The sequence below is a fragment of the Elgaria multicarinata genome, chromosome 1 (genome assembly GCF_023053635.1).
Source record: "Elgaria multicarinata webbii isolate HBS135686 ecotype San Diego chromosome 1, rElgMul1.1.pri, whole genome shotgun sequence".
In the NCBI taxonomy this organism is placed as follows: Eukaryota; Metazoa; Chordata; class Lepidosauria; order Squamata; family Anguidae; genus Elgaria; species Elgaria multicarinata.
Window position 1 is genome coordinate 147,878,900 of NC_086171.1, and position 20,169 is coordinate 147,899,068.

Below are 20,169 nucleotides of genomic sequence, written 5' to 3' on the forward strand. Positions count from 1 at the left end.
GTGAGGCCTTTTAGTACAAACAGGAATCCTACTAAAAAAAAGGAAGCACAGAAACTTTTCAGTAATTAAAAAGGGTAACTGCTATATAAAATTACATATTACTCAATTTTGGCCAAACTACACATGGCTGCATTGCTTTCAAATCTTTTATTCATTTAATTCTAAATTTATTTTCTTCTCAGGTGAAAAAAGTATTCAAATCTGCATGTTGGACAGGGCCGCAAGCTATCATATCATCATATATTCTAATTCAAATTCAACTCTTCATGTGCCATCACTTATGTTGCCAAAATGGCACTAGCTTCATGGAAAAGGGAGATACCTCAAGAATAGCCCTATGAAAATTGAGCATGCCCAACAGACATGAAATGCTGACTGACTGTGGCGGGGGGGGGGGGGGGGCGCGAACTGGGCGGGAGGAGGAATGGAATAGAGCACCACGGAGTACCCTAAACAGGAGCACTCTACACTGCAACATTTTGGTGCAGGTTCCAGGTCTGTCTTATTTTACATTTTATTTTGAAATAATACATAAAGTATTAAAATGTACTTATTCATTCTATACACCTCGAAAGAAAAGTTTTTTCAAAAATTTAATTTTTTTTTCTTAAACTACAAATAACTTACAAATGTAAATGGGGCACCCTACATGACAAGCAGATTTAAATATGACAGCGAATGCATGGAATACTTACATGGGTTAGCGCTTCACCCATGACCCACATTGTGTCTTTTTTGATGCCACAACATTCCCTCTCAACTTTTGAGTCTTCTACGAATTTTTGGTGCTGGTTTTTCATAGTATCAACACTCCAAATTTATGAAATCATGGGGTAGGATCCAATGGTGCCCTACTGCTGGTGGTGAGCACCACCGGTTCCCAATGCGTGTGCAGACCCTATTGCCAGCAATATAGCACCGAAGGGGACAAGCCCTCAAACAACTGGAAATACAAGTTTCTGGAAGGGGCAGTTTGGGATTGCTATATCACCGCCGCTGTCAGCAGTAGAGGCCATGCGCGCATCGGGCACTGGCAACGCTTGCTGCTAGCAATAATGCATAATTGGATTCTACTCATGAGATCCACCAGTTTTTGCTGGCTTTGCTAGCCAAGCCAAAAATTAGCAAAGCTTGCCTCCATACTACAATACACAAACAACTACCAAGAGAAAAAAGAAAGAAAGGACAGGGAATGAGTGTGCACTATTGGGCACCCCTATCTGAAGGCACCCCATGCACCTCCAGATAGTAGTGACCAATACTCTCCCTAACCCTCTCCATCAGGAGAGGTCAAGCACTGGATGTGTGCTGTTTAACACCACTGCCTGAAGGTGCTCAGTATGTTTTCAGGCACCAATGATCAAAACATCACCTGGCCTCTGCCAATGGAGAGGCTAGCAAGGAGGCTGCACTGTTGGTTGCCGCTGCTTGTACCCAAGCACATTCAGAAAGCAGTTACCAATACTCCCACTCTATGTGTCTTTCTTGCTATAAGAACAGAAAAGGCCAGCAGGTAGTGAGGAGAGGAAGTTGGCCAGTTTGGTCCTGTATGGCCAAGGCTCTTTGGGTGCTTTGGCCATACAACTACCAAACAATCCCCAGCCTTCTTCCTACCCACTCACTGCGCTCTACATCTAAGGTCCTCCCCCGAGAGACGCTCAGAGGATGGCAACAAGGGAGAGGGCCTTTTCAGTGGTGGCCCCGCAATTATGGAATGATCTCCTTGATGAGGCTCGCCTGGCGCCAACATTGTTATCTCATCATCATTGTTATCTCAACATTGTTATCAGCGCCAGGTTTAGACCTTTCTCTTCTCCCAGGCATTTAACAGCATTTAACAACATGAGCTGAGTTTGTTTGTTTTTAACAGACCCCAGAATAGCTGTTTTTATAAGATACTGTTGTTTTTACGCTTTTTATGTTTTTAAACTTTATATATTTGTTTTTAATGTTTACTGTTTTAAACTTTTGTAAACTGCCCAAAGAACTTCAACTATGGGGCGGTATATAAATGCAATAAATAAATAAATAATAAATAAACTTTGGAGTTAGGGAGTTGGCAATTCCCATTCATTGATCATGCTAACCAAAGGGCAATGCCACACTCACCATGGGTTATCCAAACTGTTGAAGCCTGTACGCAAACACAAAATGTGCTAAGAAATCTTTACATTTAAAAAGTCATCCATTTGGGGTCCTTTACTTTCCTTATAGTTTGATGAAAAAAGAAGCAATACAGCTATAAAGACATTTTAAGGATTCCAGCAATAAGCTGCAAGGCCTGGCATACACAGCCACAGAAAGGTATTGTATAATGGTGATGATCAGACACATTCATCGATGAAAAACTGGGAACATATGTCTAAGCCCAGAGTGCAGAATGAGAGAAATGAGTGAGACAATAATTTACGTAAGCTAGGTTTCCACACATGGCTATTTAAACTACAAGTAATTTAAGAAATCCTTTAATTTCTGAGTAATAATTGAACTTTACATTTTCAAAAATGAGGACTCCAACATTTTTCACTTTCTTACACCCAGCAACCCTAGGGGCAGCTGCAGGTTCAACATGTAAATATCAGATGACCTGCAGAGCCTGATATGAATGTCTGCAGACCCTTCCTCCTTCTAAACATGTAGATACAGTGACTAGGTTCGGACAATCAATGGAGGAAAGGAGGCCACAGTGGCTTCTTTTCCTCACCTCATGGGCGCACCTGCAATTTCCCTCATTACATTCACTGCAGTGTGGATTGCTGTGTTGTCTGAATCCAGCAAAGTGCACTGCAGGGGTGGCTTCTAAACCACCCTATAACCCCTACAAGTCACTGTCTCTTCTTTTCTCTGCTTATCATCCGAACCCAGCTTGAGTCTTTGGCTGCATTCAGATAACACAGTGGGGTAATAATCAACTCAACAGTTATTTATCTAGGGGGTACTCCCCACACAACATGATAATAATCAAACGTAGTGTGGATTAGGATCAGTGTTGAGTTGACTATCAGTCCATGCTGAGTTGACTCACTCATCCCCCTCCCTCCCACCCCCCTCCCACTAGTATCCCATCAGCCATTGCTGCCAAAAATCTATCCTGCTGGCTGGACTAGAGGGGAAGCCTCCACTTTGACCACTCTTGCCTTGTGACTCTGTGGCTGACAAAATAACCAACGGTGGCTGAGGAAATAACCAACAGTGGTCCAAATAGCCAGTTCTGCACAGCATTTGTTATTTGCATTTGTTATTTCAGCCAAATAACCAACTGTTGGCTAAAAAACTCCCGCCACACAACATGATAGCCAACCGTCGACTGTTTAAATCACCGTTGGTTATCATGTTGTCTGAACTCAGTCTTCATCTCTCCTCGTGCTTCCTTCCTGCACCTATTTTTTATAACATCTTACCTGATGAAAGAGATTTTTTTGTTGGCCTAAAAAAGCTATTCCACTAATATGAATTTTGGAATTTTCTGATGAACACACACACACACACACTCCTAAATAAAATCATAATTAATAACTTTAATTATTACTTTAATTATTTAAATTAATAAACTTTAATTATTTAATTATTAAATAACCAATTATTCCCAGTAACCATTAAAAAGTGAACAGGTGAGATTTCCAAGATGCTTTATGAAAATATTTTTAAAATGTAAAGAAACCTAATGGCCAGTCTACCATTTTAGTCCTGGTCCATGACCTCTATTATTTATGAGAATATTTCATTACATATATAAACTTACCTTTCCACAGGCTCTGCAATGGTGTCGCCTTTTAGTGAATGTAAATCTGGCCTCACATTTCATGCAGTTTGGTGCTTGAGAATCTGGAACCCAAACTGGAGCCACTTCACCCAAAGTAGTAAATGGCTTTCTGTTAGGAACTCCAAACTGGCCAGCTCCAAGATCATTGTCTGGACTATCCAAGGCTGCTGCAAGGCACGAGCTACTAGAAACCCCAGGCTCATACTCATCTGAATGCTCCACACTAGTATCTGTCACTGAGGAATTCAGTGCTGTTTCATCAGAAAATACATTTGCTGCTACATTTTCACCAATTTTTGCTTTTCCAGATATATCATTTTTATTTTTACTGATACCTCCACAGTTTGGGGGGACCAAGTCATTTTGTAAATGGTCCGATAATGTCTTTGGAATTTGTAACTTAAGATTTGTAGGCTGCTTGGGTCGGGCACCACCAAAAGGAACACTGAGAGGTTGCAGGCTAGCTGCTGATTTTGGTGATGCTTGACTTGGTTCAGATGGTACCTGACTGCAGAGATTATGTAAATATTTTTTTTTCATTGGGTCACCAGTGCAGTTCAAAATGAGTCCACTCCTGTCTGTGGCTTCATTTCCTCTTTGTTCATAAACATTAGGATAACATTCTGATTTGCTCTCCTCTATCTCCTTTTCCTCAGTCACAGAGTCTTCCTTAGAGGGTAAAGTCTTTGGAATATGAGCAAGAACTGGGTTCTGTATTCCATAGGAATCACAACAATTGGGCAGGCCACTTGATGCTGATGTACCCATGACATCAGTAGGACTGGAATCTTCAAGCTCCTCTACAGATGTCCCTTTTAAGTCAAGACCTGCTTCTGTCATGCCATCACCACTGTCTCCATTACTACTATGTGCTTCTTCCAGTTTTGCTGAACATGACAGTGCTTCGTTCTCCCCATGTGTTCGCCCATTACTCATCTCATTTTGTTTAGTCAGTTCCCCATTTGTCATCTCCTGAGATTCTGATAAACAAACTGCCGTATTGAGTAATTCAGTTGTGCTGAGAACTTTTTCATATTTGTCAGCTTCGTTTTCAACAGCACTAACATCCTGAGAGGCCAAATGTCCGCCAGAATGCTCATAGTGATTGCCACTTCCAAAAGCATTCAGCTGACAAGTTGCAGAGAGCTCAGGTATCCCTGACTGAAACTGGTGCACTGTTTGCTCTGCTGCAGACAACTCTGTGGAAAAATCACCACTGCATGAACTAGGTGAACAGTTCCTAGTTCCTAGTTCTGTTCTCTGAGCAACAGCATCGGTATCAAAACCTTCACCTGATGCACATCTTGCTTGCACTTTAATACTATGGTCAAGTGATCTCTGCAAGGAAACTACATTCATCCCTGCTGTTGCAGCTTCTGAGAACTGAGAGTCTTTATTTGTATTATCATTCTCCTTTAACAGAGAAGAGGAATATCCACTGGATAGGCAATCAGAAGCAGAAGCAATACAATGGTCAACAGAATCTTCTTCTGCATGCAGCCTCTTTGCTTGTACAGCTTCTTTTTCAGTATCAGTGTCTTTCTCAGTGGACCCGTTTACAGTAACATCAAGGTGATCTGTTTGTTGGGTTTCATTATCCAGTGTAAAGCTAATGGTATCCATTATAGGGGGACTGCTGTAATTTTTGCAGTCCAACAGATCACTTTGCAAAGTTTTTTTGTCACAGTTATGCATAACTGCTACAACTAGAACATTTTTTTCTTCTGGTAAACAATCTATATTGCCACATTTTCTTTCTTCTTCATCCACAGCATTACACTGAGCATTTCGATTACTATTTCTCTTTACTAGCTGATCATCTGTTGTTGCCTGATCATCAATCCACATCTTTGGGCTTTCTTGGCTCATATTAAGATTCTTTCCATTAGAACAACAATCTCCTACTACTACTGATGCAGTGACTAAATTAGACAAGGAAAATGACTTTAATTTCTGTGGACACTCTTTAGGAATTGTGGATTCATTCACATTGGTCAGAGCTGGGTTAAAAGACAGCCGGTGGGAAGGAGGATCTAGGATCTGATTCCACTTTGCATCCAACAATGTAGGTGAAATAGCCTCATCTGAAAAATAAGTGATCTAAATCAGTATGTGACAAATTTAGCACAACTGCATAACTTGTGTTTTGTATAAGTTCTACTTTTTCTATATCAAAACTACATTTGAAAGAGAAGTACATACATGTCTAACAATACTAATAAAGACAGCAATGAAAAGTATTTATCAGCAGCTAAAAGGGTGATTTCAATTAGATGATGTCTAGCACTACAAACAGTCATTATTTTATTGCCATGGTATCTTCCAAAGGAATTCCAAGAATTATAGATTTGTGAGGGGGCTATTTTGAAGCTATTATAGTTAAACTAGTTTAAAAATCAAGGTAAAACTAGACCGTAGTTTGCTTGGAAATTATTGGGAGTGGGGGGAGAAAGGTGTTTTTAACTGCAGCTGCAGGAGGGCCCATCTCAAGCACAACCAGAACAGTGTAGGTTTATTTGACCACATCATTCTCACACCATAATGTTTTCCTAAACAGACCCACAAAGTTACTATTTGCCCTAGATTAGAAGCACATAAAAAGGGTGCCCCTCTGCTGACATCATTTCCCCCAACCCATTTCGCCTATCACCATGCAGAGAAAGGCATAGAGCTCCAGACATCTCTCTACCCAGAGGGAGACATGGATGCTGACTGGAGGAGTGGCTCCTCCAGGTGCCAGTTGAGTCAGGTGCCTCCTTTGGACAGTGTGTGAAAGAGCATTCAGCCAGCAAATGAAGGGACCACTCCTTCAGGCACCAGCAGAGTCAGGTGCCTTTTTCATATGCTGTTCCAATTGAGGAAGCAAGTGTTACATCAAGGGTTGCTTGGCTGGTGCCTGAGGGACCTGTTCCTCCAGGCACTAGCCAAGTCAAGCACCTTCTTTGGACAGCAAGTAGCACACTAGGGGGAACACGTGATTAGAGATAATAGCAAGGCTTGAGCTGAGGAGGGAAAGTTCTGCAGACCAGAGGTTCACTATCTCCTTTAAGGATTGAACACAAATAGTTCTTCATAATGCAATTCTTTTTGACACAAGCAATTTAAAAATCTTGATTTATATATTTAGATACAAATCACAGATGCTAAAAAAACCCAGCTTAAATCATGGCAGGCAAAAGGCAATTTATTAGATAGTCCATTGTGCAGTATTTAATTACAATAAATTCATTAATAACTACGAATGCAGATTCATTAAATAGGCAAACAGTGAATCAGCATTCATAGGTATTAACGACTTTATCTAACCTACTTTAATAAAATGTGAGAAGATTATTTTATAATCTCAGGAAATTACAGTAATAATATCTATAAACATTATTTAAGATTACTATACTTAAAGAGCAAAAATTATCAAATATTCACATAATTCAAACAAAAGTCCTTTATTACAATAATTAATTAATCAATCATCTAATATTTAAACAAGCAGCCCATATGAATGATTTCTTCTTTGCTTTTATTTTTGCAAAATTAAGTTGTCAAAGGAGATTTGCCTAGCAAGTTTAGTTTCTGCTAAGATCATATAGGATGATTGAGGCTGCAATCCTAAATGCACTTACCTGGGAGTTAGTCCCACTAAACTCAATATGGCTTCCTTCAAAGTAGACGTGCATAGGATTGAACTGTAAGCCTTTCTTACCCTTTTTGTCCTTTCTGTCTGTCTTTGGCAATCCTTTAGCAGTTTAAAATTACTGAAGATATGCTCACCTGATGCAATCAATATGAGAATGCAATTGAGCACTCTAAGTGTAATACATATGTGTAGAAATAGATTTCCCATGCTTTTTGGATAAATCTGGTGTTTACCAAAGTTGTCACAGTCTTGAGTCTTGTGAAACAACTTCAAACATGGATAGGCTACAGAATAATAAAGGTTCTCGCAGTGGGTGTTGGGGCTCCCCCCACACCCTTTAGCACCAATCCTGACATCGCCCACCCCAAGATGCTGGCACTCGTTGCATTAGGAAGGCGGCCACTGGCACTAATGACAGTTCTTTCCTAGGACAAATAGTAGCTTGGGGTGGGGGCGGTAGCACCAGGACTGCAGTTTGCAAGAGAAGGGTCTTGCAAACTTTTTAATTTTTGTGAACCGCCCAGAGAGCTTCGGCTATTGGGCGGTATAAAAATGTAATAAATAAATAAATAAATAAATAAATGGGTCAGCCTATCCTGAAGTACCAATCCTGATTCTCCTTCCTACACCTATTTTTTTAAAGATATATGAAATACAACCACACATTTCTTGCATAATCTAGATTGGCCTTCAGTCTACCATATCTCTGTAACAGTGCAAAAAGAAAAAGGTTCTGGCAAAGTGCACCCAAAGGCTATTATATACACAAAATAAAACCAGCCAAAGCAATTTTCCAAGTATAATGTTCTGCTTGCAGATTTGCCGTTCACTTTTAAGGGGGAAAAACAGCGTTTTAAGAACTATTCAGTTGTGGCTTTGACTGGGAAGAAAGCAAAGATCCTCCTCCAGGAGATAAAGTCTATCATTACAGCAGCCAAAGGAAGGAAAAGAACTATAGCTTCCCCTCCACCCCTGAAGAGTAGCTGGATAAAAAGGCTGGGTTCATCCCATTGCTACTGCTGAGTTCTGCATGCCTGGAGCAAGTAGTGAAACTGTACGTTGAGAGGATACTATGAGAGAAAGAACTGGAGGTCTCTTATCATAGAATCACAGAATAGTAGTTGGAAGGGGCCTATAAGGCCATTGAGTCCAACCCCATTCTATCCTCAGTGTTTCTCCGCTTGGCACACAGAATTCAATGACAGTAGCAGTAAGCAATTCCGAAGAGAGTTTTCACTCTCAAACACAGTGCTCACACTGTGCCTCTGCTCATAAGGTACTGCTCTCCCTCCAACAGTTCTTCCCCTAGCATCTGCCTTTCAGGCTGCTGCTGCTCCTTTTCCTCATATAACCATCAGGCATTATTACTGCTTTTTGCACAAACGTCCTTTAGCACCATAAGAGGAGGAAAAACATCAGGAAACAATTGGCCTACAAGTTATAACTACAGACCAACAGCTCTTTGGCTAATCAGAGGTAAACTACTCTAGGGACAAGCCCTAAGAAAGTAATTCCCATCAGTCAAACTAGCAAATAAACCTTACTCCCAAAGAGGGTAACCAAATGGCATTTATTCCCAATTGCAGTTTAGTAGCTGCAGTTGAAACACCAGAGGCTGCATTCTTCCATACAGCAGCTATTTATTAATGTAAGAAATTCGCTGCAACAATGTGGCAGCTTAGTTGGCTATAAAAAGAATTAGCCTAATTTGTGGAAGATACATCCATCAATAGTAATGATAACTACATGGAACCTCCAGGTTCAGAAGTAGTATGCTACTCAATGCTAGTCATTGAAGAGAAAAAGCAGAAGTGAGCTACTGCCTTCATATCCTTCTTCTGAGCTTGCCAGAGACATCTGGTTGACCACTGCTGGAAAAAGGATGCTGAACTTTTGTCTGATCCAGTAGAACTCTTCTTATAGTTTCAATGTTACAATTTTCATGGAAAAGAATGCCCTAGTTCCACAAATGGTAACATGGAAAGATGTTATATCTGCTTTCAAATTTATAAATCCTATTCTTGATAAGATGTTTATTACCGGAGGGACTCACAAGAGCACTTTTATGTATTTTATTTATAGAAGTATTTTTAGGCCACTCTTATAGCCTAGACCTCCCAGCTTTCAAAACATAATTTAAAATTCATTTAAAAATCAAACAGCTTTGTAAACATCCACAACTACCAAGAACTTAAGAGCATGACTAGGAGAAAAAAATGGTATCATAAAACAGTTTTGAACAGGTCAGCATTTTAAGAAAAAACATAACTATGTAAACGCTTTAAGAAAAACAATCCAAAACAGATGAGTTTTTAAGTCCTGTCTGAAAGATTGTTCAGAAAAGGTCAAACCCAAATCAGTGGGAAGTGAAGTATAATATGGGGAGCAACTCTTGATTCAGCTACATCCAAGACAATGGATAGAGGTTACATCAGTCACAGGCATGAGTGACAAGCCACTTGAGAATTTAAGTTTACAAAACACATTTAATTTTAACATTTTATTGGTGACATACAAATATCTAGCACAGAACTAGTGATTTGCGCCTTATACTACAGCCGAAGGCAAAATGCATATGCATGCATTTATTTATTACATTTCTATAAAACCCATACTACACTTAAATACTTTTGTTTTATTTATTTATTTAAAACATTTGTTGCCGCCCTTTAGGGCAGAAGCCCTCCCAAGGCAGCTCACAGCAATAAAACAGATAAAAACAGTTAAAATGTTAGGATTGGTAAAAACAAAAGCACAATACAATAGCAATAAAAACAATAATAAAAGTCAACAATAAAAACAACAGCAACAGCAGTCATTCCTATATTAACCTTTAAAACCTAGTTATTTGTTATTATTCAGGCTCAATTGTATTCTAGACCAATTACTGAGGACCCATATGGGCTGGACAGAAGCACATTTCCTAATCCTCCTCCCCATGACAGCCTCTCCAACCCACCGAAAATCCTACAGCTGAATGGGATAGGCTGGTGGGGAGGGGGCGGAGTAGAAAGAGAATCCCCCCAAATCAGTCAGAGGCCACAACACAGCCTCTCTCATTCAGCAAGAACCCCTGATTCTCTGTAACATTTTCAGGGGGGCTGTCATGGGAAAGAGGGAGCAGGGAAGTCCACTTCCTTCAGCCCTATTGCATATACCTAAATCTAGATCCAACTCAATGGTAGTTCAACATTAGCTGGACACAAACTAGACTCCAGGTTGCCAACCCTAGGATTGGAAGTGGGCAATTACTCCATAGTTCTAAAAGCTAGCTGCAGAACACCTCCAGATTTGTATTAACCAGGGTTAACGCCAGTCAGACATAACACTGAACCTGAATAAAATGGAGAAAAGAGCTGAAGGTTGCAGAAGGAAGCAGCCCTTATTTCTTATTTACAGTGAGCTAATGTTATATCTGTGCTAGCCCTGACTACAGCAAATTCTCACCTGCAAATTATGTATCTATGCAACTGTCATAATGCTTGATTTCAAATTAATATAGGGAAATCAATCATGCAATCACTGAAATTTTAAGAACAATTATTTCAACTATTTCTGCCAAGTAACAAAAATGGTAAGTATCCTTTTCCATTTTTTTCCAGGAAATGTACTGATGGTGGCTATAATAGTACAAGAAATACAAATACAACTAGAGATCCAGAGATCATCTCCAGTCCTAACAAAAGTTACTCACCTTCATTTTGTTCAAACTCATCTAAGACCTTATCAAGGTTATAAGCCTCTGCCTGGAAATAGTTCTCCATTTGTCAGGAAATGCCACCCAGCTCCTTCTCTGAACCTGTCAAGCAGACAGCCAGTTACAAACTTCTAGGAATATTCCAATGTCCCATGCACAACATTTAGAGACTATTACCAACTTTAATATTTAAGCCAGTTTATTATTTTCTATTAAAAAAATCAAGAGCACATTCCAGTATTTCAAAACTGTCAGGTGATGAAACATGTTAATTCTGATTCTCTCCTTCCTAATTTCCCATCAAGATTAGTCAATCAGATATAAAATAAATTGGAAAGCCTTCAGAATTAATGCATAAGTAACAGAAAGTGTACCAATCTATTATTTTAAATTCCATTCAAAACAAAGATCCCATTCAAAATAAGGCAAAGTATTCACAAGGGCAATATTCCCCAGAGAAATTAGCACATCAGCTAATGTTACTGGCATTGTGTTAAAGTAGTTTACACTAGAGCAATGTTATTTATGTTATCGGTTGAGTCCCGTTGGATACTGCCCAGTAATATCTTTTGGGAAGCCGTATTTATATAAGTGTGTGTGCGTGTGTGTGTGTGTGTTGCAGGGGAGAACCTAAAGCTAAAGAGGTGGACATAAGAATAAATAGATTAAAGGAGCTATTGAGTCACTGGAGGCACATTACATCAGCACACAGAATTCACTTTTATCATTTTCACATAAAAAAGCTTTATGGATCAAGACAAAGTTATCAGCCACCCAACCAATATCTAAGTTTGATCAAGAATGCATTCACAGTTAATCCATGCATCCAATTTAAAAACCTTTCATTTGAAAAACCTTAACTATTGCTGCCTAGTAAATATCTTCTCCTGGAAGACTTCCCAACACCCAAGTACCTTTTAGGAGCCCTAATCAAATATCATTGCTGAGGACATTTTTTATGACACATTAACAGTTATAGCACATTTAACTTAAGATAAAAGCTGGGTTTAAAAACTTTTGTTCAAGGCTATCTATTAAGTTTTTCTATAGAGTAAGACTGTGGCTTTCCAAACATTTCATTCTAATAAATTATTAAATCGGCTTTCTTAAGATGGCCCCTATTACTTCAAGAATGGTATTTTATCATATAATACCTTATATTATTGAATCTACAATATTTACAACATTTAAATTAGTTTAATGCTTGGCAGGAAACAATACTAGCCATGCCCAAATTTTGCCAGTCTCATGATCCTGATGTGCTGAAACAGCAACTAAAACCAAGCACACACTTTAATGATATGTATGTAAACTTATCGTTTAGAAGCTTTGGGTTTTTTTTGGTAACTTGGCAAAAGTAGAATTTAAAAATCATGCAGAAGGCCTATAGGGCCTTTCTTTATTGCAAACCCTATTGGAAACAGAATTGATGTGTTCAATTTTTAAAAAAACCAAATAAAGCTTGCTATGTTTTCATCTTGCTTCAGAATCCAACCATTTTCACCAATTTTCAAAATATTTATTTATTTATTTATTACATTTTTATACTGCCCAATAGCCGAAGCTCTCTGGGCGGTTCACAAAAATTAAAACCATGAAGAGCATAAAAACAAGCAACAAATTTAAAACACACATACAAAATACAATATAAAAAGCACAACCAGAATAAAATCACACTGCAAAAATTAATATAGGTTAAAATATGAGATTAAAACAGCAAAGTTTAAATTTAAGTTAAATTAGGTGTTAAAATACTGAGAAAATAAAAAGTCTTCAGCTGGCGACGGAAAGAAAACAATGTAGGTGCCAAGCGAACCTCTCTGGGGAGCTCGTTCCACAACCAGGGTGCCACAGCAGAGAAAGCCCTCCTCCTAGTAGCCACCTGCCTCACTTCCTTTGGCAGGGGCTCACAGAGAAGGACCCCTGTGGATGATCTTAAGGTCCAGGCAGGAACATATGGGAGGAGGCATTCCTTCAAATAACCTGGCCCCAAACCGTTTAGGGCTTTGAATGTTAATACCAGCACTTTGAATCAGGCCCAGACCTGGACTGGCAGCCAATGAAGTTGTAGAAGGACAACACAACACATCATCTTAACTGAGTAATTTGTGTGAACCAATACTCCTCAGGACTTTTTCCAGTAACCAGCAATGATGGGTGAAGCAAGTTTAAATTCCTTTCTAGCACATAGGACTAACTTTCCTAGTCTGCTTCTGGATGGGAGGAAGAACCAAACTCTACTAGAGATTCAGCAGTTCTTTACAATAGCTTTGCATAACAGCTATGATTTTATCCCACTAGGGACAGTTTAAGTAAAAAAAGGTTTTAAGCTTACAAAAACTGCAATCCTATACACTTACCTGGGAGTAAGTTATGATTAAGTAATAAGGCTTATTTTTAAGTAGATCTCCATAGGAGATATGGAGTCTCGTGTGGTGCAGAGTGGTAAGCGGCAGTTACTGCAGCCGAAACTCTCCCCACGGCCTGAGTTTGATCCCAGCGGAAGCTGGTTCTCAGGCAGCTGGCTCAGGTCGACTCAGCCTTCCATCCTTCTGAGGTCGGTAAAATGAGTACCCAGCTAGCTGGGGGAAAGGTAATTGCGACTGGGGAAGGCAATGGCAAACCACCCCACTACAAAGTCTGCCAAGAAAACATCAGCAAAAGCAGGCGTCCCTCTAGGAGTCAGCAATGACTCAAGTGCTTGCACGAGGGGTTCCTTTCCTTTTCCCCATAGGATTGCAATGTAAGTAACATCCCAAAGATGCAAAATTTAAAGTTATAAGAAAACAAAACTGAAATTACTATTCAAATCTTCAAGTTTTATATCGTTATTTCCTATCCTCTTACCTTTTTGTCCTACACATACATTAAGAAACAATTGAGCCAATGCCTATCCATGATATATACTGCACAATCAGCTAGTTGAGTTGAATCCATATGTTCTGCTTGATCCTAAAAATGAAATAAACACCATACATTAGACTTCCTAACACTACAGTAAGATCTGTAGTTTAATCAATTGTAGCTAAGTTAAGATAACAATATTTTAATTTATTAAATCTATTAAAACAACTTGATAACTTACACTTCTCTAAACTGCCAGCAAAGCAAGCCCAAAGAAAAATATAATTGAGCACTTCCAACATACATGTAAGCAGGTCACCACAGTATTTACACAGGATACCTCATGTATTCTTTCTCAATATATCCATCTAACATCCTGAAGACACTCATTATAGATCATCATAAAGAGATACAAGGGAAATGAAGTAAGATGGACTCAAGCCAGTTTATTATCAACATCCTGAATTGTATCCAGTCCCTATAGGGTTACAGGTCTTAAGTCCTATATGAGCTTGTGCATCTTTGTGTAATATACTCCCAGCAACACAGTCAAAAGCAATTCCAGAGTAGCCTAGCTCTGACACTATGAAGGTATCATAACTCATTACTACAAGATAAAAACCTGGAAAGAGATGCAATTTTCTCACTTGTTACTTGTGAGACCTGCTCCTAGCTATAGTAGGAAAAAAGTATTCATTAATCTCATGTCACAATAAAGATTAGGTCACCAACTACATGCTTGTATTTCCATTAGGAAGCATGATTCCTTGTATTACAATAAACCTAGTATCCTGTGAGACAATTAACTTTTCCTTGGCTGGTTTGAGACTAATACAAACGTATGGAAGAAAGAAACAAATATGGAGTTTACCAGCAAGTAGGTTTTGGTACATAGTACATAGAAAATGACAAAATATGAGGGCTGGACATTGACCTCTTGAATCCATCCTTGTTCCTAAATTATTTTCAGGTGTTCAACCATCCACAAAAGCAGTCACACACTCACCAAAAACATAAGGTCAGTGCTCGTCCCTGCTATGGTGAACAAGCTTCAGGGCCAAGCCTGTTTGCACAATCACAGACAGGAAAATAAGCCACAGTGGCCTATTTTGCAACCACACATGCCGGAGGGATATGCATAATTATCCATAATTATTTCAGCAGGATTAAAAATTTGGGTGATCAGCATAAATTCTCAAGTGTGGAGATATTGGAAACAGGGCAAGTTACTCTTAAAGAGGATGGTGCTAGAATTATCTTATTTTCACTAATTGGAGCTAACAGAGATTCCAGGGTAAATACAAAGAGTAGGGAGAGTCCAATCTGTCCGAGTTCTATTTATTTTCATCACAAGTCACAAATACTTCTAATTAAACAGCAAAAATAAATAAAACGAAATAAGATAGAATGAAGAAAAGTACCATACAGGACAGGACGGTATATTTCTCTCCCTTGTTCTGACATAGTTCCTAGCATAGGGTAGCAGTTTAGAAGAACAAAGCAAGTATTTGAAGAGGTAATGGCTGTTTTTAAGATCATTAGAAATGACAAGGTTGCATTATAGCTGGCAAATGCTGGATGTGTTTTACAGCCTGATCCTATGCATGAAAATTCTGAAGTAAGTGCCACTAAGTTCTATATAATTTATTGCCATAAGATAAAGGTCTTAGGATTGCAGTCTTAATGTGTAAAACAGGGCAGGAGATGTTATGACTGAAATACAGCAGATTTCTTTCTCCTGCTCCACCTTCCTTTTTAACAGACTTTTAGTCAAATATTCTAAATAAAACCTTGAGTCCTAAACAAAGGATCTTACAAGCTAAAAATCTGGTTTCATCCTGCATCCTCAATAAGGAGCAAAGCCCAGAAATAGCATTTTCAAACTCTTAGAAAAATTGTGGATTACAACCCAATTAAAATCAAATAAAAAGGTATCCAGATGCAGTTTCAAAAGGAAAGTTTATTTTCCACCTCAGGTACCAAAAATCTCTTTGTACAAAGGCCCCTTTCCCTTGCCAATGTAAAGGAAAAGGCCCAGAAAGACAGGTTGCTTACCTGTAACTGTAGTTCTTCGAGTGGTCATCTGTGCAGTCACACATATGGGCTCTGCGCCTGCGCGGGGCCAGCTTCGGAAACTTCTATAGCTGAAATCTTTTTAGGTGGAAACCCCTCCCCCACCGTCCACTGAGCATGCTCAGGGGTTCCCGCCTAACTCCCCAGTTCCTGAAACCGCCTAAACAGTCTCACTGAGGAGAACCACCAGGTGATCAAATTTTAATGACACCATAGTAGGGACGGTGGGAGGGTTGTGTGACTGCACAGATGACCACTCGAAGAACTACAGTTACAGGTAAGCAACCTGTCTTTCTTCTTTGTGGTCTCTGTGCATCACACATATGGGCGAATAACAGGCTGACTTACCGGAGGTGGGTGGTGTCAGATGATGGATGAGTTTCACAGAATTGCCGATAAGATGTCCAGACGGTAGTGGCTGGCAAAAGTCAGAGGAGTCGACCAGGTAGCCGCTTTGCAGAGGTCTGGTAGAGCGATCCCCTTTTCAAAGGCTGTAGAGGTGGCCACTCCTCTCGTGGAGTGAGAACGCACCTTACCCTCCAATGGGAGGCCAGCGAGTTCATAGGCTAATTTAATAGCCTGAACAACCCAAGCAGATATCCTCTGCGGAGATGCCTGAAGTCCCTTTTGCTTGCCCCCATAACAAACAAAAAGTCTCTGATATCTCCGGAGGGTAGCAGTCCTGGACTGATAAAAGGCAAGGGCCTGTCTAACGTCCAGGGTATGTAGGGCAGATTCAATAGGAGATGTCGGCGAAGAGAAAAAACTTGGCAGGGTGATATCCTGTCCAAGATGAAAGGAAGACACAACCTTGGGCAGAAAAGCTGGGTCCGGTCTAAAACGATAGATTTTTCAGCTGAGGTAATTATCTACCACAGAAGTCTCCAACAAGCTGTTGACCCACAGGCGGTTGAAGAGAACTGGGGAGTTAGGCGGGAACCCCTGAGCATGCTCAGTGGACGGTGGGGGAGGGGTTCCCGCCTAAAAAGATTTCAGCTATAGAAGTTTCCGAAGCTGGCCCCGCGCAGGCGCAGAGCCCATATGTGTGATGCACAGAGACCACAAAGAAGAACAGAAGTTTATGTTTCATTTTATACAGGAGGAAACATTGTACACAAATAATTGGTTGCCAGCTCAAATCGTCACAGCTGATCCTCCTCCCTGTTTTCTTGACATGCCCAGATGGGGAGAGACCCTGTTGACCTTGCAAAACTCCATTATCGCATGATTCCCTTAGTAACGAATCCTGGGACATTCCTGTCACGTATTCCATTATCTTTAACTAATCCCTGTCCAACACTCCCTCCCTCATCCCCCCCCTTCGCAATGTCCCCTGGGACATTCCTGTCCCACCTTGCCTATGTGGCAGAAACTTTCCCGCTTTACCTTCCCTTCCCAAATTCCCATCGGAGGGTGTGGAAAGGAAGGTGAAGAAGAAGCCCCAGCCCTCAAGATGGCACCTGACATTTCTTTTGATGGGCGAGCATCCCACCTCTTATTTCTCTTCCTGGTTTCCTGCTGAGCTGTGGGGAAAGAGAAATAAGAGGTGTGTGTGTATGCCAGCTGCACAAGCAAGCGCCTGGTGATTTAACCAGCAGCTAGGGCTCATCCTTTACACCTGAGTAAGCGACCTTACCCAAATAGGTGAATGGGACTTTTCTCTCCTACCTGGGAGTAGAGGGTCTATTCTACTCATCTAAATCACATAGAAATCACCCAAGGATGGCATTTTGGGAAAGGGAAATGAGGGATCTTGGAAGGAGGAGGGGAGAGAAGAGATGGGCGAAGGGAGTAGTGGGAAATCAGTTATTTTTCCATAACAAAACCATGTAGTGAACAGAGTTACAGCAATCAAGCTTGAAAACTGCAACTGAGAAGTAGACACTAGGATATGAAAACTCATTCCACACTCACACAAAGTTATTTGTCTTTAAGGCACCACAGGGCTCCTGCCTTGTGAAAGACTTTTCTTTCTTTCTTCCTTCACTTTTCCAATAAAACTTCTGAATACAGAATTAAAATAGTCATCTTACTAGGCAAAGTCCATACTTCCCCCACATTTTGAGTTTTGTAACAGAAAGCATAAGTGTTCTATACCACTGGAACTTTTAATTAAAATATAATTTGTAAATATAATCAGTAATAAGTCATGAAAAGAGTACATAGTTTTAGAATTTTTGTTTAGAAAAATCCATGTCATGGGTTTATTAACGTAGATAAACTGAATTAATCAAAACTCCATTCAGTATGACTAAACTGATATTTATTTTGAAAATGCATATAATATTGTAGTATCATGGTGGAATTATACTTCACAACTGGCCAGTAGAAAAAATAGTTAGCTACCAAGACAACCCTGGACATGTTGAGACCAGTAACACTGCAAACTTTATACACAGGAAGATAAAACACAAACAATGATAGGTAACCTGTCATTGTTATTGCAGAAGGCCAGGTAACCCGCCCTCATAATTAGAGGAGGCATATGTATAACAAGTCAGGATGAATTTGTAAAGAAAGCTCAGAAAAAGCATTTTATCCCAAAGAACAAAGTTATCTTCTATTGGAGATGTTCACATTGCCCTGTGACTGCAATGTGGTTAATCTATAACATTCGCACTAAGATAACATCATGCCAATTATGTAAGTAACCACCCTACAGAATGCCAAAGACATTCTTGAAGCTCTATAGTTACATCTAATTAATTTCAGTGGCCTAATATACCACATCTTAAGAATGTCATCAGTCAATGAAAAGCTACAGAACAATTCCCTCAAGCTATTTATTTTTCTTTACAAAAATTTCTCGTCCTTTCAGGAAATAGAAATTACAGCCTTGTGATGGCTTATTTATGATCTATGCAAACTGTGATCAGTAAGTTTATCTGGCAAGTTTGCCAATCTTCCAAAAATGGCAAACAAAAAAGAAGAAAACATGAATGTTTAGAAGTTTCTAACGCCATTAATTTGATACCTTTCATTAAATCTCTTTACCTTTATTTACAGCAATTAGATTCCATTTCAATATTACACTTAGAAATGAGAGAACCCAACAAGATAGGCAACAGCACAGATAATATGACATGCAATGAAATAAGCAGCATGCAATAAGATAAAATATCTTTACAGTCTTACCATAGGAAGATATCACTAGATCATAATATTTCAGTATAGAACTTTCCACAATAACCTAACCTTATTGAAGTAGCTTGCATTAGACTTAAGTTCCAGGACTCCTTGAGCAAAATATAATTTTAGTATCTTATGGATCAGTGTTTATTAGATATTTTAGTTCCTTCTTGAGACAACATAATCTGCTTCATATCCTCAAAATTAAAAGCAAAAAGGATAAAATATATTTATCACACAATACCACTACTATTTATCTTCCAAAAAAGTAGTATGCTAGCTTCTTTGACAACTTAGGTATCCCCAAACATCCTCAGCCTCCACTAGACGTGCAAAGCACCTCCCACTCTTCATTGGATACTCATATGCCTCCAAATCTGGAGACTTACGAGTACCCAGGATCCCCTTAATCAATTTACAAAAGAAATTAACTTATGCCTTAACTGTAAAAACAATGCACTCTTTCTTCTTAAGAGAAGCTTCTAAGAAACTTTGAATAATGTTTGTCTGTCCAAAGAACAGTTGTGTGCAAGGAAAATAATAATAATAATAACAATAATAATATAAATAATGTTAGTTAACAACCTGAGATTTTTTTAAAAAAAAATACAATGGAACCATCAGCATGAACTGTAAAGGAACCTGATGTATGATTATTCATTAGCACAGCAGATTAAGGAAACCTACTGTCCAGTAAATAATTCACAGGCTTAAACAAAAAAAAACTTTAGGAACAAGGAGGAATGGTTTTCTGGGTATAAAAGCAATGAAATGGATGCCTGTATGCCAAAAACCAAAGCACTTCTCCAGAGAAAGGAAGGCTTTATCATGCACAGACAGAAAGCCACAGAGAGAAGTTGTTTTTCCCAAAAAAAAGACTAGATTGATTTGAAGCAGCAGAAGAAAAGGGTTTCTTGCTGCAGAAACACCCACATCCAGAAGTTCCAGGAGATTGTAGGAAAAAGAATAAAGGAGGCAGGAATAGAAATGGGTAAAGCTCATTTCAAAATCAAATGGCTCCATACTTTT

The 20,169-nt window shown here is 39.3% G+C and overlaps 1 protein-coding gene across 1 annotated transcript in view; it reads right to left on the bottom strand.

Moving 5' to 3' along the window:
• ZFYVE9 (zinc finger FYVE-type containing 9) overlaps nt 1-20,169 on the bottom strand; it is a 56,293-nt gene that overhangs the window by 24,643 nt on the left and 11,481 nt on the right. Inside the window, exons 2-4 of the mRNA XM_063138816.1 lie at nt 13,942-14,046; nt 11,092-11,196; nt 3,743-5,847 (exon numbers count right to left, since the gene is read on the bottom strand). Coding sequence (XP_062994886.1) covers nt 3,743-5,847; nt 11,092-11,161 — 2,175 coding nt within the window. The 5' untranslated portion in view covers nt 11,162-11,196; nt 13,942-14,046. The remainder of the gene's footprint in view (nt 1-3,742; nt 5,848-11,091; nt 11,197-13,941; nt 14,047-20,169) is intronic.